This window comes from Microplitis demolitor, chromosome 1, assembly GCF_026212275.2.
Source record: "Microplitis demolitor isolate Queensland-Clemson2020A chromosome 1, iyMicDemo2.1a, whole genome shotgun sequence".
Lineage (NCBI taxonomy): Eukaryota > Metazoa > Arthropoda > Insecta > Hymenoptera > Braconidae > Microplitis > Microplitis demolitor.
This window is the reverse complement of record NC_068545.1, coordinates 11,295,995-11,323,384: the sequence shown is the minus strand read 5'-3', so window position 1 is coordinate 11,323,384 and position 27,390 is coordinate 11,295,995. Positions and strand designations below refer to the sequence as shown.

Genomic DNA, 27,390 nt, shown 5'->3' with positions numbered 1-27,390 from the left:
AAAACCTGGTAACCATCTTTATTGCATATTAATGTCAATTGAAAAATTCAACTTGACCAAAATGCGGTTAAAATTGGGCAGCAAATTGCTAGCAAGAGTTGAAGATCAAAATTTTCAGTTAACTTTCTGTTAATTTACACCGTGTGTTATGCTCATGTTGTAGTTAGAAAACTGAATAAAGTTGACGTTTATTTGCTATCAATTTCAAAGATAGTCAGCTCGACAGCTCAAACTTGAATTCGCTTACCTCCAATTCACGACAGACATTTCACGGTAAAATAATAGCAAATTTTTGCATGAGCACCTTGATTATTTGGATAATAATAATAATCTTAAGGTGTGATTAATGTAGGTTATGGCATCACTATAAATGATGTTTTTATAAAATTATATCTGATAAAGATAGTTCATGACAAATACAATCTTGTATACTCAAAAATGCTTATTCGGTAATTAAAACAATTTTTGAGTGTACAGAAGTATCTGTGTACACAGTACAGATTATTTTAAACTTCTATTCAGATGTCATTATAGACATAAAATCATTTTGAAATAATTAAAAAATGTAATAGTTGCTGTACTAATTTGTCAATGCTTATGTAAAAATAATTATGTCAATTTTTAATCCGTCTATTAATATAGCAATTATCATAATTACCATCGGATTTTCAATTTTGATTTGGTTTATCGATTATGTTGTCATCGGTTTTTGTGAGTCTATAGAAAAATATTTTCGATTCGTTACTTGTATTTTAATAAAAAAATTAAATTGGAACCTCATTATTAGAAATTTAACTCTTTAATCAATATATTATATTCCTATGGATTTATCAAAATGTTTTGTTGTATTGTATTTTATTTTGTCGAACTGTTCATTAATTTCTCAAGGTAAAAGTTTAATATGTAGTTCTCCTGGCGAAAAAATGAATAGAATTATTTATCTTCAGAACTTTACATATATTAATGAGTTATAGTTACAAACAGACATAATAAAGATCAACATTAGAAATAATCCCATGTTTTGTGGGGTTGAAGGATTAAACAATTCTAACCAGTGAATATTTGATATTATTGTGTCAATTGTTCCTTTTATCGATTTTCTTGATTAACTATTTTTTAATTCGAGACTTAATACTTACATAACCTAAAAGTAAGTATTTCCATGTCAACTAAGAATATTAAATTCTTTTCGAACATGAAAAAATATTCTATCTAATATTCATAAAACCATGAATTTTTTAGGGCCAGTTTTTCAAACCACATTTATTTTTATCCGGGCTTAAATTAAGTTCCAAATACATTAATAATATTTAGATATACCAGCGATGGTGTGCCTTCAACATCTTATCAATTTTATACCACGCCAAGTAATCTTTACAAATTGATCCTACCGGCATCTGATCCCATCGACAGTCCATTTTAGTTGATAAAAACTTTTGATTATTATTGTAAAAATAATAGACTATTCTCATTATTATTAGCCTAAGATATAAAAACAACTAGAAGAATATATTATCTTGGATTGGTGGAATCAATTGTTAGGGATTAGCTATCATGAAACCACCAGCAATATTAATTTAAACCCGGATAAAAATAAACTTGTACCGAAAACCTGCCCCTTTATTTATAACGATAGTAGGAGTTATAGTTCTTATATTTGTGTAAATCTATATATATATATATATATATATATATATATATATATATATATATATATATATATATATATATATATATATATATATATGATTGTAATTGTTCATATGACTTTATTGATACGTAAAAATGATTATGATTATCATGAACTAGAAAATTGTTTCCTCTTATTAAAAGAAACGATTTAAAGCGATTTGAAAAAAAAAATTTTAATACTTTTTAATGCTTTTGAATACTTTCAATACTTTTGAATCATCCTTCTTATGGGCATTCAACATTGCAAATCGTTTCGAACCATTTCTTTTAATCAGGGTCTTTAAGCCATGTTTTGTTGTACAACTGTATCAGAATATATTTTCAACTTCCCGCTAAGAAAATCGATGATTTTCAAAAATTTTGGGAAGTTATTGTTTTCACCCCGATTCGCGAAAATTGGAATTCCAACAGATGTCGACATTTTGAGATTCTAGGAAACTATTCTGACTAGATTCAAGATGATGTCCGAGTGTATGTATGTATGTACGTACGTACGTACGTATGTAAATATTCTGTAACTTTTGAACGGATAAACTGATTTCAATCGTCAGGGTGTCATTCGACGCGGCTCGATAAATATTATAAGCACTGAAAATTTGAGTTAAATCGGTATGGTACGTTTGGAGATATTTCAAAAATAAAATTTTTTCAAAAATGTTTTATTTGAATAACTTTTAATTTGCTCGATAGATTGATTCCAAAATCTAATCAGCTCTAAAACTTTCTAAGCCGCCTCGAATGCCACCTCAACCATCAAAATCGGTTCATTCGTTCAAGAGAAACCGTTAACGAAAGAATTAAAAAAAAATTGTTTTTTTTTAGTTTTTTTGAAATTTCTCAAAAACGTCTTGATAAATCAATTTAAAAATTTGATTAGCTCTAGAACTCAATAAAACGCGTCGATTGCCACCTCAACCGTCTCAATCGGTGAATTCGTTCGAGAGATATCATTGTAGAAAAAATGGTAAACGTTATTTTTCGAAATCAAAGGTATACAAAAGTATTTTCGAGCTCGAAGAACTCAAAAATGTAATCTCAACAATGATTTCGAACTCAAGGAGCTCGAAAGCAGCGGGAAGTTTTAGGGCTGGCCCGCAGAGTCAACTGACAACAATTTTTTTTATTTATTACAGTGCTTCCGTCTAAACTTATGATTCCAAACTTATCTATGTGGTCTCATGATATTTATCGATGTTCAAGTCAAATTAGAATGTATTTTGATTTCACAATACTGTGAATTGTGATACTTAAGTAATAAGTAAATATCCATAAAAATCAATATTCGTTTTATTTACTCAAAAATGAACCTATTGAGGAAAAAAAATAAAATTATGCAAAAAATAAATTATATAAGGCTATAAAAATTATAACAAAAAAAAAAAATCGTTTTTTGAGATATCTAATTTTTACAGTAGATATCAAAACTGAAAATAATCTAATTTATACAAATGAATGGAAAATTTGCTGTAAAATTCAACATATATAAATATGCACGCACAGGAAATCTTCACATACACAACCAAAAATTTGCAGACATAAAATCTTCACAAGTAAATACAATATATATGCACTCACGTTGAATGTAGAGACGTACGCTGAAAAGCATGATAAATTAGATTTTCACTTATATTTTCCATTAATTAATAACTAATTTACTAACTATTTAGATTGATGCTGTATATTAAGTTTATTCACAATATCAATATAGATTATTTTATATAAATTTCATAACGACAAGTACAATTAAAAGTTCATATTTTGTTTGATTGGATATTCATTTTTTTTTTTGTAATAAATCTTAAATTTAAATGTTCCCGGGCATCTGGAAGGAGATCCCACTGCGTCACAAGTATTAATGCGCATGCGCGACATAGCTACACTGGTAATGAGATGTTAATTAATTAAAATTGATAATAAAAGGCGATAAGACGTTAATTATGATCGAACAAACGAAGATTATGAAAGAACAAACGAAAATGAATATTAATTGATTGATAACAGGAAGAATTGAAATAACGATAAGTTAAGGGGGGCTAAGTTGAGGTTGAAGATTTAATTATTTAATTATAAATAAACAATAAACGAACAAACAACAACAATTGACGGACAATAACGAACAAACGACGAACAAACGATTGGAGCATTGAAAAATTAAAAAAGTGTGAAAATCAAAATTGACGGGGGCCAGCTTCAGCAAGCCGTTGAGCTCAACTGGCTATCAGGGCGGCAGTCGCTTGAATGTAGCTTGCCAGAAAAACCTACCGTCAATTTGAAGTGAAACTTTAAATCAACTTAACGTCATTGTCTGACGCTCATACTTGTAGTCAAATTATATAGAAAGTTGCAGACAATTTACTGCCAACTTTAAGGTAACTGCTTGCTTTCCAACACTTACCTGTAAGTTACCGTTAAAATACGGCGGTAGCTTGTAGTTAACTTATGGTTAGGGTGGCTATCAGGGTATCAGGGCAAGACATAACTTTTCTGCTTTATCAACGTTTGATATTACTCACATGATAACATATCAATTATACTTGAGTGCTTTTGTTATTATTGGAAAAAATATTTGAGAAAAGATATTTTTGAAGAGTATGTATAGATAGATACAAAAGAATAGCGCTATTTAAGTATTAAATTTTTTTTTAAGTATATTTAAGAAAATAGATATTTGAAAAGTTAAATTGACTAACAGAGGATGAATCGATTTAAAATAGCGAATTAAAGAGTATGAGACAGTTCTACAGAGTAGTACCGTAGTATTACTAATAAAAATGGCGTCTACATGTGTCAGATTCTTATATATGCTCTTATTTAAATATTTCCATGGCACATTAACGTATGGTAGTACAGAATAATACCAAAGTATAGAGTAGAAAATCTGAGTTGGTGTGGTGAGTATCCGTGTATTCTATATCTTTTAAATATTGATTCGTGATGTCAAATGCTTTGAAACAATAGAAATGATTATAAATCATCGTGTTGTCTCTGCAGATAGAACAAAACGTAGCAATGCGTAGCGTGAGAAAATAGCGCGAATATACAACAGTAAGTGTGATAAAAAAAAATAATAAATAAATTTTTTATCATAAATGTTACTAATACTGTTGAAAGTTCAGCAAACATTAGTACTATTTACCAAAAAAATATTGATATCATGTATTGTTATTAGACCTCTAATGCTTTAATAATATTTTATCATAATTACTATTCACGAGTATTTGGTCGGACCTAATTACAATTAAATTGTAATTATTATTCTTAAAAATTTCGTCCTAATGATGCCGGCAAGTCTAGGGCATGAGTATAACCATGAATAAATTTATGTCCGTGATAAGTCAGTGTAAAATGACATTATTCGTTGTAAATTTCATAAATATTTATGTTAATTTAAAATAAATATAATGTGATTATACTGAGTATTTAAAATCATCTATAATACAACTGTCAAAAACAGTTCATAAGGTTTATACGTGATTTATATATACCATTAATTTTGATGTATAAACTATGGTTTAATAGCATATTGGGTACATCAATTTATGTTTTTCAATGTATGTTTCTACAATATTTATTAATAGTGTTAGTGACATTTAGTTACAAATTAATACATTCTAGTGCTTAAATTTAGATAATAAACTTCAACAAAATTTATTTCCAAGAATTTTCTTAGAGATGACAAAAAACACTTGAATTAAATTGGAGCAACTAATTATTGAAGTTTGCATAGCTTAATAATTGTTGTATTTGTTTAGTAATTGATAGACTTGTTAGTATAGTGGTTCAAGCAGATAAGGTAAATGTCCTAATACCGGAACAAGACCCAATACCGGAACGATTTGATAATCATTATATTATATTTCAACTCGTACGCGATGAAACTAAATAAAACTTTCTTTATTTGAAACCTTAATCTTTCAGTTAAAAAATAAGATATAAAATAGATTTTAGAAAATATTTAAAATATGAAAAAAAAAATGTTAATTAGAGCAATAGTCTCGGATTCATGACTTTTTCATGTCTCTTAATGGTTTTGCTAAGAAATCAGTCAATGGTCTTAAGCTTAAAGAAAATGCATAGAATTACTTTTCAATAATCTTTTTTTTGTATATGCATCTTGAATGACATAAAATTCAAGAAAACATATTAAAAATATGAAAAAAATAGTATCATTATATTAATTTTACAGTTCGTCTATTGGTACACCAAAATGAACCCGTGCCCAGTACCGGAACAGCCAATCATATTAATGTTATCGATAGACATTAACGGTGAGTTTTATTGACTGGCTAAATCAAGTAATACAATATTAATTATTACTGGAGCCCTAATATTTAATGTAGTATGTATAATTGTTATAAAAAATAGATTAAGTATAGATAAACTCTAATTTAAATCATAAAAAATAAATTTTTGTTTTTAATTTTTTTTTTTAATTATTTTTCTAGTATAACCTCAAATGATTTATTTTGTTTCTATTCTTTAGTTCAAAATATTTATTTTCATTGAATTTTCAATCATTTTTAAATTTTAAATACATTTTACATTATGGGTGTGATATAGCAGACATCAGACAAATTTAAAATTATTAATAAATCGAGTAAATAATTAATAATATAAAATTTAAAAAAATGCGAATTCAAAAAATTTTGAAATTAATAGTGCTTTTTTTTGTAAATATTATTTTTTTAATTATTTATCTTATTTATTTATAATTTTAAAGTTCTTTGATGTGTGCTACATTCATACTCGTTTTACATTAATATTATTTAATAATTATTAATATTTTCACCATGAATAAATGCAAAAAATAACTTATTTTATTTACTGTTCCGGTATTAGGACAACCGAATTCCCGTATTGGGACAAGGCTATTTCAGCGTTCCGGTATTGGGTCTTTTGGGTATCATAGAAAAAATTTTTTTTTTTATATTAAATTTAAGAAAAATGAACTTATTTGATTATTTTTAAATTGGTAAATGTCTAATATTCTATATGATGTAATAAATTATTTTGGTTTATAATTTATTTGAATATTTTTAAAACGATAAAAATCAGTCATATACCCTTCTTCGTTCCGGTATTGGGACATTTACCTTATAGTTTCAGACTACTACTAATATCATTAAAATTGAGCTCGTATATTTCGTCACAACCTTGATTAAAAAAAAGATTCGAAACGATTTGCCATGTTAAATACCCATAAGAAAGGCGATTCAAAAGTATTCAGAGTATTCAAAAGCATTAAAAAGTATTAAAATTTTTTTTTTCTAATTGTTCCAAATCGTTTCTTTTAATAAGGGAAGTTACTTATACTTGTTATACTTATCTTCTGCTTTAAGCAAATCCATAAGGTAATTAATGGCTTTCTATTAATCTTTTTTTTTACAGGCTTCATAGAGAAAAGATATGCTCAGAAAACTGCAAATCATAATCAGTATGATCCAGTCTAATATGGAAAACGTACTCACATTTTTAATTAAATGTTGCAGGAGAATATTTATAATTAGTGTAAATTGCTATTTGTAGGTACAGTTTAATTTGAGTAGTAAAATGATAATATTAATTACTTTAGCATTTATTTAATATTTACACTTTGAATTTTAGATAACTACGTTGAGTATTTTAAGATATTTTTTAATTTTATTAAGAGTATCCCAAAAAAGTTGATAGAATGGATTCTCCGCCATCATGTTCGCTCAGTACTACAGGTCCTTTAAGTGAATTGGGTAGCAGTGGACTTGGTGGATCGATATCAAGTGATTCTGTTCGAGCTCAACTTGCTATTGAAGTATACTTATCCATTTATTATATTAAAGTATAAATCACTGATTGTAATACCATCAATTTGATTTTTAAATTATTTCCAGATGCAAGAAAGTGACATGGAAAGTAAATCTTTATCTCAAGATTCTTTCGATTACTCTGACGGGATGTGTAATCAGAATTTTAATACTTTAAAAAAAGGACCAGGATGGGCAGACTTAGATAGCAAGCTTGAAGGAGTTGATGTAGTTGACGTAGCAATAAAACCCCCACCAGAATTTCAAGATAGTCCTTCACCTCCAGATTCAGTACGGTCTAATGTACCAATACTTTGTTACCCGCAGTTGTTAAGAAAAAAAATTTCTCGATTGATTGAAGAACTGAGTGAAAATTTAGTTCAACAAATAATTGAAGAAGCCCTTGACATTTCATGTCGTATTTCTTGGCCTGAAGGCCGATTAGCTCAAGTTACATCGACTCGAACAATTCAAACTACAAACATCACTCATATTTTCAACTCTAAGCTGCGATTTTGGGCATCAGAAATGCTACCGTCGTCATCTTCGCGTCAAGCAAGCACTGCCACGATTACAATAACTCCATACAATACACTCAATCGTCCAAACTCGCGGTGCTCATTAGCTTCTTCACGCCTTTCAAGTTCCCATAATTCGATAAATACATCAGGTTTGTGCAATAAAGCTGACGATAGTAGTTTCATTACGTCAGCAATGTCCCATGATGTACTAACGACTAGTGAGATAAGTGATATGTACAATGTGCCCTTTGATTCCGACATTTACACTGTTCCGATTGATGTTATAAAACCGTTCCACGAACTTCGAATTCCTCAACGTCCAAAGCGTCACCGTCATCATCGCAAACGAAGAAGAAATGTCTCAGCCAGCTCACAAAGTGAATTTGAAACTCATATTCAGCAAACAAGGCACTATTGTGGTAAGCCTCGTGCTGTAACACATGTTATAAAATCACAACGATTACTAGCTGATGTGTGTTGTAATGATAGTAGTAATGGCAAACGTCATAGTGTGCCCGGTACTTCTGGGCGACATGGGTCTCATATCCCAAACAATAGTCATATTCATAATATCGGTGAACCGATACATATGACATTACATGAAGTGCGTCAATATTTAGAAACACTTTATTCGAGTTCAAGTGACTCAAGTGACCATAAAATTAAGTGTAATAAAGTATTAACCAACCAAACACCAATACACCTTAGCGTACCAAAAAATATTAATGTAAATAATAATAGATATAGTAATCCTCATACTGACTGTACGACAGATACGTCAATATCCAATAAAGGTACTAATGGGTTGATTAACAATAACAATAATCATATGAATGTGAGAAAGCATAAAAAAGGTTCATTTGTAAACGTTAAGCATAAAAAAGTTAAGGATGAAACACATAAAGACAAAGGAGATACTGACAGAGAAAAAATTAAAAAAAGCCAGCGTAATTTTTCATTGAGTCTGAAACAAACATTATGTAATATATTTAGATTCAGGCGATTGGGATCGCCGGATCATTTTGTTGAAAAAAGAAATGATATTGTACAAGGTGAAATTGTTGAAGAGGAAGAAGGTGATTCCGATCAACATGCCAATAATAACAACACAACTTTAGACGTCGATTCGTCTGCGTTAAAGATGCCGTTTTTCAAACGTGCTTTACCACCTTTACCAAAAAGCAATGGACAAATAAATGTAGAACAAGGTGAAGATGTTTTAACAGTCATCCATACCAAAATCAATTCACCAACCTTAACTAATCATATTTCAACGCCAAGAGAAGAAGAGATGCCTCCTGAAGATACCAGTATGGATTTTGCAGCTAGTATAGAAAAAGTTAAAGATGTAAGTGTTATCTTGAATAGTACTATACTTAAATATGAAATATTACTATTCTTTTTTCTAGTAAATAGCATCGATTGTTATGTTAACATTTGAGAGTAAACTAAAGATCTAAGATCATAAATTGTATTATTTGTTTACATAAGTTGATATTCAGTCATATCCATGCCCGGGAAAAAATGATCAGGCCTGTTCATGTATGATCAGGCCTGAAATTAGACCTGATCATGCCTGTTCATGTATGATCATGCCTGAAATCAGACATGATCAGGCCTGATCATACTTGTCCATGTCTGTTCATGCCTGAAACGTTAAATACACTCAGGCCTGATCATACCTGTTTATGCCTGTTCATGTCTGTTCTTGCCTGTTCATGTCTGTTCTTGCCTGTTCATGTCTGAAGCGTTAAACACGCTCAGGCCTGATCATGCCTGTCCATGTCTGTTCATGTATGTTCATGGCTGTTCATGTCTGCTCATAGATATAAAATTTTGTTGACCAAGAATCTATCACATATAAGATTTTTATTACTTAAAGTTCATACGAAACTTACTTTTCAGCTAAATCGCTTAGGTCAGTGGGTATCGTGTTAAACTTTCGAGCGCAAGGTCCACGGTTCAAATTCTGCACACGCCCGAATTTTTCATTTTTTTTTTTATTTTTATAGCAATAATTATATATAATATAATATAGTTATACATAATTATATATGATTATATAGGATAATTGTTTATATATAATTTTTTTTCCCGGATGGACATGAACAGACATGAACATACCTGATTAGACCTGAACATGCCTGGTCAGGCATAGTCATTTTTCATCTCTGATCAGGCCTGAAGACTCATGTCTGTTCATGTCTGATCAGGTCTGATCATTTTTTCCCGGGATGCTGAGAAATGAAAATATACATACATAATTAAATTTATAACAAGACGAGTAATAATCATCAACCGTACAAGTACGCTTGAAACATCAAAAGTACCCTGATTAAAAATACTTATTGAAAAGTATTGAAAAAGATGAGAACTGAATACTTTTGAATACTTCCTATACCACAAGGTTTTCATCTGGACATAAAATTAATACTTTTCAATTATATTGAATCTAAAAATAATATAAGAATTTCTAAACTTCCAAAGAATTGAAAAAGATTCGAATAAATTGATATTTTGAATCTTTCTGAATCTTCGTCAATAACAAAAAAGTTTCGAATTTTAGGGTTACGAGTAGCATTGAAAAAAATTCGAATAAATTGACAAATTTCAATCTTTCTAAATCTTCCACAACGCCAAAATAGTTCCATATTTCGGGTTAAGAGTTGGATTGAAAAAGATTCAAATGAATTGACATTTTCCATATTTCTGAATACTTCTCACTTACAAAATAATTTCACATTTCGGGTCACGTGTGGGATTGAAAAAAAATTCAAATGAATTTACAGTTTTTAATCTTTCTGAATTTTCCTCAATACCAAAATAGTTCCATATTGTCAATTATGACTTGAATTGAAATAAATTAATATGAATTCACATTTTCGAATCTTTCTGAATCTTTTTCAATAGCAATATAGTTTCACATTTCAAATCACGTGTAGGATTGAAACAAATTGAAATAAATTGAGAATCTTCAATTTTTTTGAATCTCTCTCAATACTAAAATAGTTCTATATTTTGGATCAAGTGTTTTTTCCATTAGAAATAAAAGAAAAAAAAACGACAAAATGTCGATACCACCAATCGACGGCATTTTTTTCGAAACAAATTTCTATCGTATCGTTCAGAGACGATTTTTTTTTTTTTGTTAACTAAAGTTATAAACAAACGGATTTTTTTCATATATCGACATGTTATCAATTTTTTTTTATCCAAACCAGACTTTGAAAAAATCCATTTGTTTATAACTTTTGTTAACATGAAAAAAAAACGTCTCTGAACGATACGATTGAAATTTGTTTCGAAAAAAACGCTGTCGATTGGTGGTATCGACATTTTATCGATTTTTAACATCCCGCTATGAAAATTGCAATTTTCAAAACTTCAGGAAGTTATTGGTTTCGGTCCGATCTCGAAAACCGAATTTCTATCAGATTTTGACGTTTTGAGGTTCTAGGAAGCTATCCTGACTAATTTCACGGTGATGTCCGAGTGTATGCAGCCGTGCTTAGGAAGAAGGCAGTAACTTCATCTTACTGCCGTTCTATATTCCCCATATTAATTTAACATTGGGAAGATAGAAAAGCAGTAAGTGGAGTTACTGCCTACTTCCTAAGCGCGGCAGTATGTATGTGTGTACGTACGTACGTATGTATGTAAATATTTATAACACTTGAACGGGTGAACCGATTTTGATCGTGAGGGTGTAATTCGACGCAGCTTGTTAATATCTAAAAGCCGTGAAAAATTGAGCTTGATCGGTCGAGTGTGTTCGAAAATATTCCAAAAATAAAATTTTTTCAAAAATGTTTTTTTTTTTAGATAACTTTTAATGTGCTTGATGGATCAATTCCAAAATCTAATCAGCTCTAAAACTTTATGAGCCGCGTTGAATGCCACTTCAACCATCAAAATCGGTTCATTCGTTCGAGAGAAACCATTGATGAAAGAATTCAATACAAATTTTTTTTTAGATTTTTTTGAAATTTTTCAAGAACAACTCGATAAATTAATTTCAAACTTTGATCAGCTCTAGAACTCAATAAAACGTGTCGATTGCCACCTCAGCCGGCTCAATCGGTCAATTCGTTCGAGAGATATCGTTGGAGAAAAAATGGTAAAAAACGTTATTTTTCGAAAACAAGGGTATATGAAACTATTTCAAGCTCAGAGAGCTCGAAAATGTCTTCACAACGATGTTTTCGAGGAGCTCGACAACAGGGGGAAGTTTTGGGGTTGGCCCGCAGAGTCAACTGAAAGACCGATTTTTTTGTAATAAGAATACCATTTTTTACTTAGTTACGTTCGTTATTGTCATTGTTCATTGAACTATATATATAACACAGTTAAAACAACTATGGTATCATCGTACATTTTACAACGATCCTTTAATTTTTTCAAAAATTCGATCGAGTGAAACAAAAAAACGGCTGGTTGGATTAATCTGGCTCTTTGTAGGTTTTTTGTGGGCATATTGAACTGTAAAATGCACACTCAACATTATTGATTTCCACAATATTTTCGATCCAGTGCTTGATTTTCCAAAAAATCACCAAAAGCCCTTTTTTTGTTGCATTTTCAAATTCATGTGACGAAAGGAAAAAATTTTTTTTTTGAAAAAACAATGGCTAATCATTAAAGGGAATTTATTTAAGTTTTTGAAACCCACCATTAACTTTCTGTGCGATCATTGGTTGCTGAGATATCGATAATCAAAGACAAAAGGATTCTTTTCCATTTGAAGATCGATATCTCGGCGACAAGTGGACGTATCAAGGTCTATCAAAAATGAAATTAAAGCTGAATAATGAAGGTATCCGATCCTTATTGTTGTTAAGCAAAAAAAAAATTTGCCACGCCCGTAGACCAAAAAAAAAAAGTAGAAAGAATTTGAAAATTTTTTTGTTGCTGGTTTTTCTAAGATTACTCAAAAACCGCTGACGCTACAAATTTTTGAAGTTCTAATTCAATAAGTAAACACTTGGAGCTACAATTTCCTTCTTTTTTCTTCCTTGTACGACCATTTCTCTCGAGGTTACAGCCTGTTGAAAATCACCCAAAAATTTGGAATTTTTTTTTTTGATCCTTTAATGTTTTTCCAGTAGTGTACATTAAGGTGATTTAAAAAAATCGAATATTTTTTTTCTAATTTCCGACATTGAAAAGTTGGTTCTTAGGCACCTCTAGAAAATGCTCACCAAATTTCAGCTCTTAATATTATTAGAAAGATCCTTCTCATCATATTTTTCCATTTTTTCGTTAGCCCTTTATATAAAAGACCATATCTCATTGTTGTTTAACCAATTCATTATGCATGTTTTTATAGGAAATTGAATGTTCTACGAAAAAGGATCAGTGTGTTTAAGCGATAACTTTCCTTATTTAAAAGATATTTGAGATCGAAGTTTAAAGAATTAAAAAAAAAAAAAAAATTTTTTTTTGAATAATTTTCGACATCATTGATAAATGATTATTGCTAAATGAGCGTGACATGTTTTTGTAGGAAATTTAACGCTCTACAAGAAAGATTAAGCTTATCTCTGAATTTCATCAAGATAATCGCCTATAAAATAAGTGTAAAAAATTTCATTAAGATCCGATTAAAACTGTGGGTGTTATCGTTATGACAAGACCAGTGATAATCATAGGGATTAGAGGTTCATTTGATACATCATAAATAATGAAAGAAACACTTTTAAAATATAAAATAGCAGTGAAATTTACAGGTTATTTTGTGCACAATAAAATACAACTGACGAAACTGGATTATAATGGGACAAGCATAAGTTATGTGGAATGAAAACGATATTTTCAACATTTTTTGATTCCATTAAAATTTTCAAGGCTATCAAATTATTGGAAGAAATGGTCAAAATATAAAGTTTAAGGTTATAAATTAAAGCTTATTAGTCAAGCTTTAAAATACTTTTTACAGAAATTATTTATGAGTTTTAGTTTTAAAGTTATTTGGACTGTAAAAGTGATTAAAAACTGATTTTTTCGAAAAATCGTGAAAATTTTAAACAGCCATAACTTCTAAACTAATCGACCGACTCAGCCCATCTTCGAACTTAACCGTGGTAATTACACATAGAATAAGTGTAGAAAATTTAATTAGGACCCGATAAGAATAGTAGGCGTAATCGTGATGACGAAATTGATTATATATATATATCGAGGGTTTTCTGACGCAACCGAGTATCTCAAAAACTACTACTTTTCAGGAGAGACAAAAAGACGTTTTATAATAAACTTCTCGCTTTTTTTTATTAATTCTTTTTACAAATCAAAAAACTATATATTATATCGTTTTTATATTTGTAAAAAAAATTAATAAAAAAAAAACGAAAAGTTCATTATAAAACGTTTTTTTGTCTCTCCTGAAAAGTAGTAGTTTTTGAGATACGAGGTTGCGTCAGAAAACCCTCGATATATATATATAAATTTTTTTACGAATGGTATTTTTGAACACTACTCAACTAATTATGATAGTTTATGACGAAATTCCTTGAAAAATCGACCATGAGGACAAATACAACAGTTAGATTTTTAAAAAAATCTACCTAAAAATTCGAATTATTTATGCATAATCAATTTATTTTGAATTAGTACATACGGAAATATTAATTATATTAAAAAATATATCTGTTCGACTTATTAAAAAAAGTGGATTTTATTGCAATTGGGATATTTTGCCAGATTTCCCAGAAAAATATACTTAATTATCAATTTCGCGGGAAAAACTCACAGTTACATTTTTAATAATTCAGTTAAAAAATATGGATAAGAAATTGATTAGAAAATAGTATATTCTTGACATAAACATTAAATCTAAAGTAAATACTTTTATTCTATTTATATAAGCTGAAATTCTTATGAATGTTTATAAAATCCATGAATTAAGTTGATGAATCTAAAAAAGTTAGTAAAAAATTTTTGAAATTCAAACTCTCTAAACATGAATAAATGAAATAAGTGAATATTTACTAATTCTAAGTGCTAAATTAAACCACTTTTTGAAAGTAGTGGTTCGGATTACACTTGGAAATAGTGAATATTCACTTATTTTCACTAATTCATGTTTAGAGAGAACGCATAGGGATTCGGCAACGAATATCGTCTAAACGGTTAGAGAAATCAAATAAACACATCAGACCTTTTTTGTAGAGCGTTAAATTTCCTACAAAAATAAGTCACGCTCATTTATAAATAATCATTTTTCAATGATGTCGAAAATTATTCAAAAAAATTTTTTTTTAAACAAATTCTTCAAACTTTGATCTCAAATATCTTTTAAATGGTGAAAGTTATCGCTTAAACACACTGATCGTTTTTTTGTAGAACATTAAATTTCCTATAAAAATATGCATGATGAATTGGTTAAACCATTAATGAATAATGAGATATGGTCTTTTATATGAGGGACTAACGAAAAAATAGAAAACTGTGATGAGGAGGATCTTCCTAATAATATTAAGAGCTCAAATTTGGTGAGCATTTTGTAGAGGTGCCTGAGAACCAACTTTTCAATGTCGGAAGTTAAAAAAAAAACATTCGATTTTTTTGAATCACCTTAATATATATATATATATATATATATATATATATATATATATATATATTTATATATATATATATTAGGGTGGTCGTTAAAAATTAAATTTTCTCAGGCACCCCATAAAAAGCTTCTTTTGACTGAAAAAATACGTGGCGATTTAAGTTTTTTTTTTTACGTAAAAAGAACACGTGCTGAAGGACGATCAAAGTTAATTTTTCGATAGAATCGCGGTATTTTTTAAATATCTCATGAAATATGCAGATTAGAGGAAAAAACTATAGGACTAATTTTGTAGAAAATTGAATTTTTAGTAAAAAAGGTTATATTCATTTTTTTATAAAGCGTGTATTTATGAAGATCTTTGAAAAGAAACTTTTATAGATCTTGTCAATTGGGCATTTTAAGGATAACAAATGTTAAAAATAACGTTTTTTCTTAAATATAAACAACTTCGTTACTCTTAACATATCAATTATTAATACTTGTTACAGTTTCTATATATTTAGAAAAGTGTTATTTTCAAAATTTGTAATCCTTAAAACGCTCAATTAATCAGATTTAAAAAGTTTTTTTAAAATATCTTCATAAATACACATTTTATAAAAAAAATGAACACGACCATTTTTGTCAAGAATTTAAATTCCTACAAAATTGTTCTTACAATTTTTTCCTCTAATCTGCATATTTCATGAGATATTTAAAAATAACCGATTGTATCGAAAAATGAACTTTGATCGTCCTTCGGCACGTGTTCTTTTTACTTAAAAAAAAAAAAAAAAAACTAAATTCTCCACGTATTTTTTCACTAAAAAGAAGCTTTTTATGGGGTGCCTGAGAAAATTTAATTTTTAACGACCACCCTAATATATATATATATATATATATATATATATTTTTTTTTTTTCTTGCGCGAAAATTTTTTTTGTGTTAAACTATGAATGATTCCGCGACTAGTTTGCCGGGAATGAGTTGTAACTAATTTAAAAATAAAAAATGAACAAAAATGTTTAAGTATAAAAATTTGCTGATTGCAAATTGATTTATTTTGTCCGAGAGCCAAGCTGCTGCTCGGTGAAGATTCTAGTTACAAACTGATAATTTTAAAACTTACAAAAATTGCTTAGAGTTAAAAATTTACAAAATGCTTAAGGCCCATGTGAGTGGGAGTAAGAAAAATGAGAAAGCGGGAAAGCGGGAGTTGTGATTGGAGGCTACGGACATAGGGTGTATCCGGAAAAGTGGAAAAAGGGCTGACCCAGCGTGGGAACGTGGTAAGAGGGGCACGATGAGACTGGTTAAGAAGGACGTGGGACCATGTGTCTAGACTGATTTTATTGCAGGGATTAAAAAAAAATGTTCAAAATATGAAATAGAGTGGTTGTAAAGAAGGAGATTGGAAAATTTTACAAATTTAAAAATTTTAACTTAATCCCTAGACAATGAAGCTACTTCGAGTACTACATTTAAACAGTAAATATTAGGACAAACAAAATAAAAGTAAAATTGATAACTTAAGCCTGAACAGATGTCTTTGAGTACAATATATAATAAAAAAAAAGGAAAGTTTAAAAATATAATATTCCGTCTTTAAAATAACTTGAAGAAAAAATATTTAAAAAATAATAAAATAGTTGAATAAAATAATTATGCAAAATAAATTTTGTAATTAAAATCTACTTTCGCGACGGAACAAACTATGATTTTTTCCACATGCACTTAAAAAAAAAACTGTTGCTCCGAAATGACACACCCTAATATATATATTAGGGTGGGCCAAAAAAAAGAACTATTTTTTTTTTCTTTAATTACCGTGAAAATATTGTTAAAGATGATGAAAAAAAAAATCTGGTAAAGTTTGAGCTCTTAATATAAATACTAAGAGGTGGCTCATCGGGTTTTTTTATTCCCATTTAAATAACATGGAAAAAAATAATTTTATAGTTTGGAATTTTTTACCTCGGCGATGGCTCATCGTACGAATAAGCCTAGCATACATTTTCGTAGGGAATTTAACGCTCTACAAAAAAGCTCTCTCATCATTTTTCGATAAATCCATCTGTTCAAAAGTTATTCGAGCTCGAAGTCAAGTTAGAGTAAATTTCGAGATCTTTTTACTTTTTTGGCGAAACTATCGGACTTATCGTAAAATGTCATAGAATCTTTTTTGTAGACAATTTTACTTCCTACAAATTATCATTGAAAAATTTTTTCCAAACTCTGCATTGTTTTCTAGTTATTTCCATTTTAATGCCAAGTTCTCGAAATCGATCAGAAAACTACTTTTTTAGGAGCTTGGCATTAAAATGTAAATAACTAAGAAAAATAACGAAATTTAGAGAAAATTTATCAGAGATAATTTGTAGGAAATAAAATAGTCTACAAAAAAGATTCTATGACATTTAAGATAAGTCCAATAGTTTCACCGAAAAAGTAAAAAGATCTCGAAATTTACTCTAACTTGACTTCGAGCTCGAATAACTTTTGAATAGATGGATTTATCGAAAAATAATAAGAGAGCTTTTTTGTAGAGCGTTAAATTCCCTACAAAAATGTATGCGGGGCTTATTAGTACAATGAGCCATTGCCGAGGTGAAAAATTCCAAACTAAAAAATTATTTTTTTCCATGTTATTTAAATGGGAATTTAAAAAACCCGAAGAGCCACTTCTTAATATTAATATTAAGAGCTCAAACTTTACCAGAATTTTTTTTTTGTCATCTCTAACAATATTTTCACGATAACTAAAGAAAAAAAAATTAGTTCTTTTTTTTGGCCCACCCTAATATATATATATATATATATATATATATATATATATATATATTTAGACGTTAAGGGTAAAAATTTAATATAATAAATAAATTATTTAAACCAACTAATCAGGTTAAATAGAGTTGAGGCGCAGTTTTCAACGCACCAGGTAACAACCGAGCGTGCTAAATTTGACCTGGTGATTCCATTGCTTGACACTTGCGTCGCCGCAGAAGTCGAGCAGTTAATTCTTCAGCCTCCTGCGACAACTCCATACAACGATCTCAAGACTGCTCTGATAAAATGCTTCTCGAGATCCAAAGAAGCGCGAATTACTCAGCTCCTCGACAAAGAGAGACTTCGCGATCGGACTCCTTCGCAACATTTACGTCATCTGCGTACACTAGTTCCCGGCATTGATGACGCTATCATTAAAGCACGCTGGTTTTCGCATATGACACATGAGATTTAAGTATGTCTTGAAGCTATCAGCGACTCCACGCTTGATAAACTCGTCGAGTCTGCTGATCGTATGGTTGAGCGTATATCGCTCAAACCTCAGATTGCCGCCGCCACTGCAAATTTATCATCATCACCCGCTGAGCACGGCGAGATTGCCGCACTGCGCAGAGAAATTGCGCAACTCACGAATCAAGTCAAAAACTTAAAACCTAAACGCGGTAGATCCAGAAGTTTAGCACGGTCACGTGTACCGAAGAAATTTGACTTCTGTTGGTACCATTACAAGCACGGTAAAAATGCCCGATCGCGCATTCCCGGCTGCAAATGGCAGGGAAACGCAAACGAGAATCAATGGAGGCGGCCAATGATTCTTAATCGATTTCTCGCCGCCTGTTTGTCCGAGACCGAACTACAGGAACGAAATATTTTGTCGATTCCGGCTCCGATTTATCCGTCTTTCCACGTAGCTGGCTGAAATCAATCAGTACACCCATAGGTTATCAATTGTATGCCGCGAACGACTCGATATTTCAAACCTATGGTTTAAAATCAATTACATTGAACCTTGGACTTCGCCGTGAATTCTCATGGAATTCTATCATTGTTGACGTCACTAAACCGATTATAAGTGCAGACTTCTTAAGTCATTATGACTTACTAGTCGATCGAAAACGAAAATGCCTTCGTGATGGCATCACTGGTTTCCTGACACCTGGAAATTCTCACACGACATCGGCAGAAACAAATATCAAAGCAGTCGATGGTAATTCTGCGTATATGGAATTATTGAGAAAATTTGCCTTTTGACTTTTAAGTCAGCTAAACGCGCTCTCGCGGATGCTACTCTGTTGGTTCACTCTAAAATCGATGCTGACTGGGCAATATTCACTGGCGCATCTAAAATCGGTATTGGAGCCGTTTTACAACAAAAAGTGGATAACAACTGGCAACCACTGGCATTTTTCAGTCGAAAAGTGTCCCCGTCGATTCAAAAATTGTCGACGTACTACAGCGAGTTGAACGCCATCTACGAGGCTGTAAAATACTTTCGACATATTTTCGAAGGCCGGCATGTTACAATCTACACCGATCACAAGCCGCTTCAGCACACTTACAAACAGCGCACCGAAAGAGCATCGCCTTGGCAATTTTGTCGACTCGATTTCTTCGGTCAATTCACCACCGACATTCGACATGTGTCGGGTACTGACAATATTGTCGCTGACACATTATCACGTGTCGAAGCAGTATCTACTGCTATAACGTCGCAAGAACTTGCCGGCGCTCAACAAACCGACGATGAACTTCAGCAGTTGTTACGTCAAAAAACTGCTTTGAATTTAAAAACGATTCAACTTGATAATGGACCTAAACTGTATTGTGACACCGCGTCAGGTACAGTGCGTCCATATGTTTCAGAGCCGCTGAGAAAAAAAGTGTTTAATTCACTGCACTCGCTAGCTCATCCCGGAATTAAAGGATTGTAATTACTGTAGCAACGCTACATATATATATATATTTTAGGATGCTTCGTTTGAAACGGCTATTTTTTTTCTGGTCCATTGACGGAATAATGTTCTAAACATGTAAAAAAAAAATTCTCACCAAAGATGAGCTCTTAATTTTAATTTTAAGTACTCACTAAATGAATTTGAAATTTTCCCGTTTGATTAACATGTAAATTTTGATTTTTTTTTCAATTACCTATAGCTCCGCGGCATTGCAAAATATTAAGTCGCTATTGGGCGGAAATAACAGAGGAATCTTTCCACTTTAAAAGTGTTTGTATCTAATTTATGTTTTGTAACCGGTCTCACTGGTAAAAAATCTTAAAGCCAATTTTTTCCTAAATTTCATGGTTTTTTTTTATTTTACTCGCAAATCACGATCTTTAGGACAAAATTGTTCAGAACTTTTTTTTATAGAAAATTCGATTTTCCACAAAAAAGGTTATTTAAGCCATTACCGTAGGGCTAGTGGTTTAGAGATAAATCTAATTATACATCTAAAAATTTGAAAAATTGCTGTTTCATCCGAGATTTCAGTACTTTTTGATAAAATTATAGCTATTATCAGCCCGCTTCACCGGGAATTTTGTAGTGTCGAATGGCTATATAATTTTTCCAATTATTGATGTCAATATCTTAACATCCAACGTTCGAACATCCGTAAATATTCTTATTCTCCCGCATGGATGTATTTTCATATATATTTGTGTAAATATATATCCATGTCTATTAGGGTGTTTCAAAAAACCAACAATTTTTATTTTTTATGGTGTACAAAAATTGAAAGTATAACTAAAAATAAAAATTTTGGTACCAATCCGGGCTCTTAATAATGATATCAAGGTTTGCCTCAATCCATTTTTCTATTTTCATTTAAATAACACGGAAAAAAAAATTTTTTTTTAGAATTTTTTTCTCCGTGTCATTTATGCTCAATACAATTTTTGTAGGAAATCGAACGCTCTACAAAAAAAGTCTCTTATCATTTTTGATAAATCCCACTGTTCAAAAGTCATTTAAGCCTTAAGTCAAATTTATAGAAAATTTTGAGATTTTTTTACTTTTCCGGCGAAAGTATCAGTCTTATCAAAAAATGTCATAAGAATATTTTTGTAGATAATTTTATTCTTTACAAATTATTGCAAACAAAATTTTTCGAAATTCCGCATTGTTCACAAGTTATTGGCATTTCAATGTCAAGCTCTTAAAATCACTCAGAAATCTATTTTTTTAAAAGCTTGACATTGAAATGAAGATAACTTGTGAACAATGCAGAATTTCGAAAAAATTTGTTGGTAATAATTTGTAAGAAATAAAATTATCTACACAAAGTTCCAATGACATTTTTTGATAAGACTGATAGTTTCGCCGGAAAAGTAAAAAAATCTCAAAATTTACTATGAATTTGACTTAAAGCTTAAATAACTTTCGAACAGTGGGATTTATCAAAAAATAATAAGAAACTTTTTTTGTAGGGCATTCAATTTTCTACAAAAATATTTACTGGGCATAAAAATCCGTAGATTGGTTTGTGAGCTAGAAAATTCCAAAAAAAATAAAATTTTTTTTCCCATGTTATTTAAATGGAAAATAGAAAAATGGATTGAGGCAAACCTTAATATCATTATTAAGAGCTCGGATTGGTGCCAAAATTTTTATTTTTAATTACACTTTCAATTTTTGTACACCCTAAAAAAAAAAGAATTGTTGGTTTTTTTGAAACACCCTAATGTCTATATATGTATTAGCGAAATACCACTGACCGACTGACTAACTCACTCATTCATTACAAGATCTCCAAAACTATAGGTCCCATAGGCTTGAAATTCGACATACATATTCCTTTCTCAATGTAGGAGCTCACTAAGAACGGATTTTATGAAACTCCTATTTAAAATTGACTTTATAGCAATTCACCGAATCCACTCTCCTCATTAACTATCTACAAAACGCGCTTCTCTGAATGGCTACTACCAGATGAAGTAGCAACCGTTGTCATAGCAACTGTAGTCATAGCAAGATAAAAATTACTGACGAACTGAGAAAATCGATGGTGTAAATTTTTTTTTAAATAATTGACACTGGTGGGGCTGTGGGGAGCGAAAGAAATAAAAATTCCCGGGTTTTCAAGAAAAATTACCTACAGACTTGAAATTTTAAATTAATATTACCTATGGTACGAGAAAATAAATGTTATTTTTTTTTTTTATAATCAACATCTTTGGTGGTTTATGAGGACGTCATAAACCAAAATTTTTACGATTTCCGACCAAATGACCCACAGACTGAAATTCTAAATGTATCTTACATGCGATACGAGGAATTCAAGAGTGTAAAATATGTAAGTATTTACGTTTTTTAGCCAAAAGACCTACTGAATTGAACCTACCCGGAAAAAAATGATCAGACCTGATCAGACATGAACAGACATGAGTCTTCAGGTCTGATCAGACATGAAAAATGACTATTCCTGGCCAGACATGTTCAGATCTGATCATGTATGTTCATGTCTGTTCAGGCCCATCCGGTTAAAAAAATTATAAATAAAAAATAGCCTTAAATAATTATATATAATTATGGATAACTATATGGAAATTATACAATTATATATAATTATTTCTATAAAAATAAAAAAATTCGGGTGATTTATTAATTATTGATTAATAGTTATATGAAATTCTATATCAGTTACATATAATTATAACTACGTTAGCTATATGTAATTATAACTAAGGTAGTTATATTTAATCATAACTAAGATTTTAAATTTAATCCCATATATCAGGTTTGATCAGACATGGACAGGTATGATTAGGCCTGACCGTATTTAACGCTTCAGACATGAACAGGCATGGACAGGAATGATCAGGCCTGAGCGTATTCAACGCTTCAGACATGAACAGACATGGACAGGCATGAACAGACATGGACAGGCATGAACAGACATAAACAGGCATGGACAGGTATGATCAGGCCTGAGCGTATTCAATGCTTCAGACGTGCTGTCCAGAATTCCTCAAATCCTGCATCCTCATAAATAATATGGAGACCAGATCGCGAACATATTTTAAAATCGCGAAAATCAAATAAAATTAATAATTAATAAAATAATCGACGACCACGGCCCACCAGGGGTCTATAGACACTCTAACGAGGCCAAACCTGGATAAAATTAAATAATTAAAAATTATTTTGATTTTTAATTAATTTTGGGTAATTTCCCAAGACGTAACAGTGGTGCTGTGACTAGGATGGTCTTAGATTATTTAATTATTTAATTGAAACTTTGTGACCAGCGATGATCAGCGGTGATATGTGAAAATTATTTGTTCAATGACAAGTTTCGGAAAAGTACAATTATGTTTATCTGTCAACTTAATAATTTAAAATTTTGATGAAGTGAGTTGAAACTAATATTTAAATATATTTATTACTAAAATATTTGTGAAGTGACATTAATTAGCCAAAATAAATTAAAAGTAAAAGTTAATAAAAATAAATCAATCAATCAAAATTGATAAATGCGTTGTAAACGTGAATTAAAAATATCATTAGACGCCAGATGTACTTTTGACTTGAAACTTATTAGTTTTATTAATGAACTTTAATTGACTATTTTATATTATCAGTGTGATGAAATTGTTAAGCTGATGCGAAGTAAATTAAGTGAGCGATAAACCGAATTTGCAAATCTTGATAGTGTATCGGACCTTTGTGGTAAATGAATTAATTTAAGACTATATGGAATAAAGTGAAACTTAACGATGGTGATACGCTGTGCATTTAATTTCAATTTTAACGTAACTTTAATTAACAATGTTCTCTAGTGACGTGACTTGTAAAAATAAATTCTTTCGTGTAATTAATTTTAAAAAATAGTGAATTTCAATTTTACAATACATTTGATTTATGAAAATCAAGAATTTAACAGTTGAGATATTTAACCGTTGGGGTCTTAATATTTGTCTTTGCAATTTCTGGATGAATTAAACCATTGGAGGCTCACCGGAAGTAAGATTATTCTTTTTGACAATATCATGTAACTTGACATGGTGTGACCTTCGGCCGTCGAAGCACTAGTATTAGTGAGATATTAATATACATGAACCGAAATTAAAATTGATTTTCCTCAATAAATGAGTGTCAGAATCGAATAATTAATTCAGTTTTATTGCTAAAAATTGTTGCTACGGACAATGAATAAAATATTTTCGAGTCTTATTAATATTTAAGCGATATTATTATATTGTGCATGAAAATGTGTTTATTTTCTGCAACTAATTAATTGTTTAATCACCGCTGGACGAATTACAAAGAACATTATAATTTAAACTAACGATTATGCTTTGAGAATTGTTTTATTTTATTTAAATTAATCTCTATGAATTAATTATTTTTATATTTGAAAATATAGTTAAAATTGTTGCTACGGAACTGTAAAGGTGTTTTCGCGAGTATATTTGAATATATTACGTGATAAAAATTATTTTATTATTATGCGGAAAATACTGCGTGGATATTTTGGGTAAATATTTTAATTATTGTTTCTTTAGCAATCACTTTAGTTTCTTTTGGGATCAGTTGAGATTCTCGTCGCTGATTTAACGAAGAGTATGTCCCGGTATATTGTGAAACCAAGACGTAGTCGTTATATCACGATCAGGTCTCAAAGCTGATCTCAAGTAATTTTTTTAGCATAATTGAAATATTTGCCGACCACCGGTTATTAATAGGAAATTATTAAATAGCGAAATGTTTCCGGTAATGACTCACGACAACACTTTGTTATAAAATATTTCAGAAATGTGCATAAATAAGTATGCTTATAATAATTTACATTGGAATATGTAGTAAATATTCGCAATGAACTATCAATTAAATGTTCCGATATCGGAGACGGAACTCCAAACAGTAATGGAGAAACAAAATCGTTTACGCGCTCGATTACTTGCGTTTCGGGAACAAGAATCGAGCCGATGTAGAACTTTACCGGTAGTAGAATCGGAATCTACAAAACTAAAAGCCCGTCTTTTAAACGAGGCTGCGATAAGTGAATTTCGGAAGAATTCAAATTCAAAAACTCATTTCGGAATTTTTAATAGATCAAATGAATCTAGTAGAGTCAATACTGTCTATAAGACAGAATTAAACTCAAATACATTTGTGCCTGAAAACGTTCCATTTAAAAATAATTTAAATAGAATTTCATGTGATTTGAAGCCAATGATTGATTTTAATTGTTTAAATAGTAATGATTCGAATCACGCGTATGTCGAAAGGGAGCTGCCTGTATTGGCTACGTCAGGAGCTCGTATTGTTCGGACTGCTCAAGGTTTATTGAGAGCCGAAAATTCAAATAGCCGGGTTGGCGAGCTTATTGTTCTCGCAACCACGGAAAATGAAATTATGCCGATCCGAGCCAGTGGAGTCTTCGAGACCGAGCATATGGATAAAAATGACCGCGTTGAGTTCGTGAATCTGAAAGAAGAACTGCCTTACTGCTCAGTGAAGAGTAAAGAAAAAAATAATTACGGTCAATCAGTGGGCTCAAAAATTTATTCGCCAGCGTGGGTTGTTTCAAAAGGAAATAATCCACAAAATAAAAGGCAACAAAATCTTTATAAGCATTATTGTAATAAAGGAATGAATAAATTTAGTGGTTCTACGTTTTCAGGCTCAGACTTTATAAGAAATATATTTTACATTATGTTTTATATTAAAGGTATGTTTGACCTATCAATAATGATGAAAAATTGTTTACGATTTTGTTTCAACATGACTGCATTTAAGAAAGATGTATTTAAGATAAAATTGAAAGAACCTCCGGATAAATATAAATTATTGGAGATTAAATCTGACAATAAGAATATTATATACTTAAAAATAAGCGCTAATTTAGATCGAAAGAGATTGGACATTAACGATTTATTTTTGATCTTATTAAATATAAAGAAATCGAAAGATTATTTAACGTTAAGGTATTATATGAATTTTATTTTTATTAAATTATTAATCAAACTTTGTGTACGCCTTCATAAAAATGATTTCATCTCGTGGTGTAATTGGGTTGATTGGGCAAATTTTGAATATCAGCATCAGAGCCTGACGGAAGAACATCGTGGTGTGAAAAATGAATTCTTCAAAATAATCAGCAATGGTGCTTCCAGCTCTACGTATGATGTCAAGTCACCTACAATCGGTTTACTCACGTGTATAAATATCAAATTTATATACGTCGAGTTATTTATTTTTATTAATTTTGAAGACTTCCACTGTTTAGCAGAAACAGTTGGAATGTCGAGTTCAACTAGGTTAATCAACACCTTAAAGGTCGTCGCCGAGTCAACGAGGAATCAGGGCTTCGATCTCAAGAAATGAAGATTGGGATAATAGTCAGCCGATCCAATCAATCACAGTTATTATATTGACCGCCGAATTAAATCAGTTAAATGAAAATTTTTTCTTTAAATTAATTAAAATTTATACTATATTTTAAGTTAGAAATAGTAACTGACTTAAGTTGGGAGGTAGCTACCTCATTTTTCATTATGAATTTCGACTTGAGCAGTTACTTCTTAGGTAATTTATAAATTACCGCAAAGCGGAAGTATATCTGTACAAATTATATTTAGAATTAATCATCCCAATAATACCAAACGACCGAGTCGGGAGGTAATTAAATTACTAGATACTAACGTTTAATTTCATATTACTAAGTTTAAGTAACATTATAAACGTTGTGTCTCAGGTTTAGGTTAAAATTTTACTGCTAAGAACTTCTTTACTATATTCAAAATAAATTTTAATTTTTGGGTTTATATAGAGTCATTGAAACATTTATTTTTAGTTTATATAGATTCATTCATACATTCAATTTTAGCTTATATAGAGTCAATAACACCTTCTATTTGGATTATATCGAGTCATGAATATCATTTTCAGTCGTAGCGTTATTCATTTAAAACGCTGGGACTTGCTTAAGTCGGGAGGTGTTACGTTCCCGTAATATTTTATTGATTAAATTAAATTAATTATTTTTAATTAAATAATTTTATACAATGAAACGGAAATCGGTTATGATAAGAGAGTCGCCGTGGCTCGCGGGTAGGCAAAACAGA

At 30.3% G+C, this 27,390-nt stretch overlaps 1 protein-coding gene across 11 annotated transcripts in view; it reads left to right on the top strand.

Annotated features, from left to right (window-relative positions):
- The first annotated feature begins 839 nt into the window (after positions 1-839).
- Positions 840-27,390, top strand: part of LOC103570537 (uncharacterized) — a 48,264-nt gene continuing 21,713 nt past the window's right edge. For 2 of the 11 annotated variants that reach the window (XM_053742433.1, XM_053742721.1), the window contains exons 1-4: positions 4,590-4,737; positions 7,081-7,214; positions 7,297-7,480; positions 7,560-9,341. In XM_053742433.1, coding sequence (XP_053598408.1) covers positions 7,364-7,480; positions 7,560-9,341 — 1,899 coding nt within the window. In that variant the 5' untranslated portion in view covers positions 4,590-4,737; positions 7,081-7,214; positions 7,297-7,363. The other 9 variants (XM_053742536.1, XM_053742572.1, XM_053742524.1 and 6 more) reach the window with 9 other exon arrangements.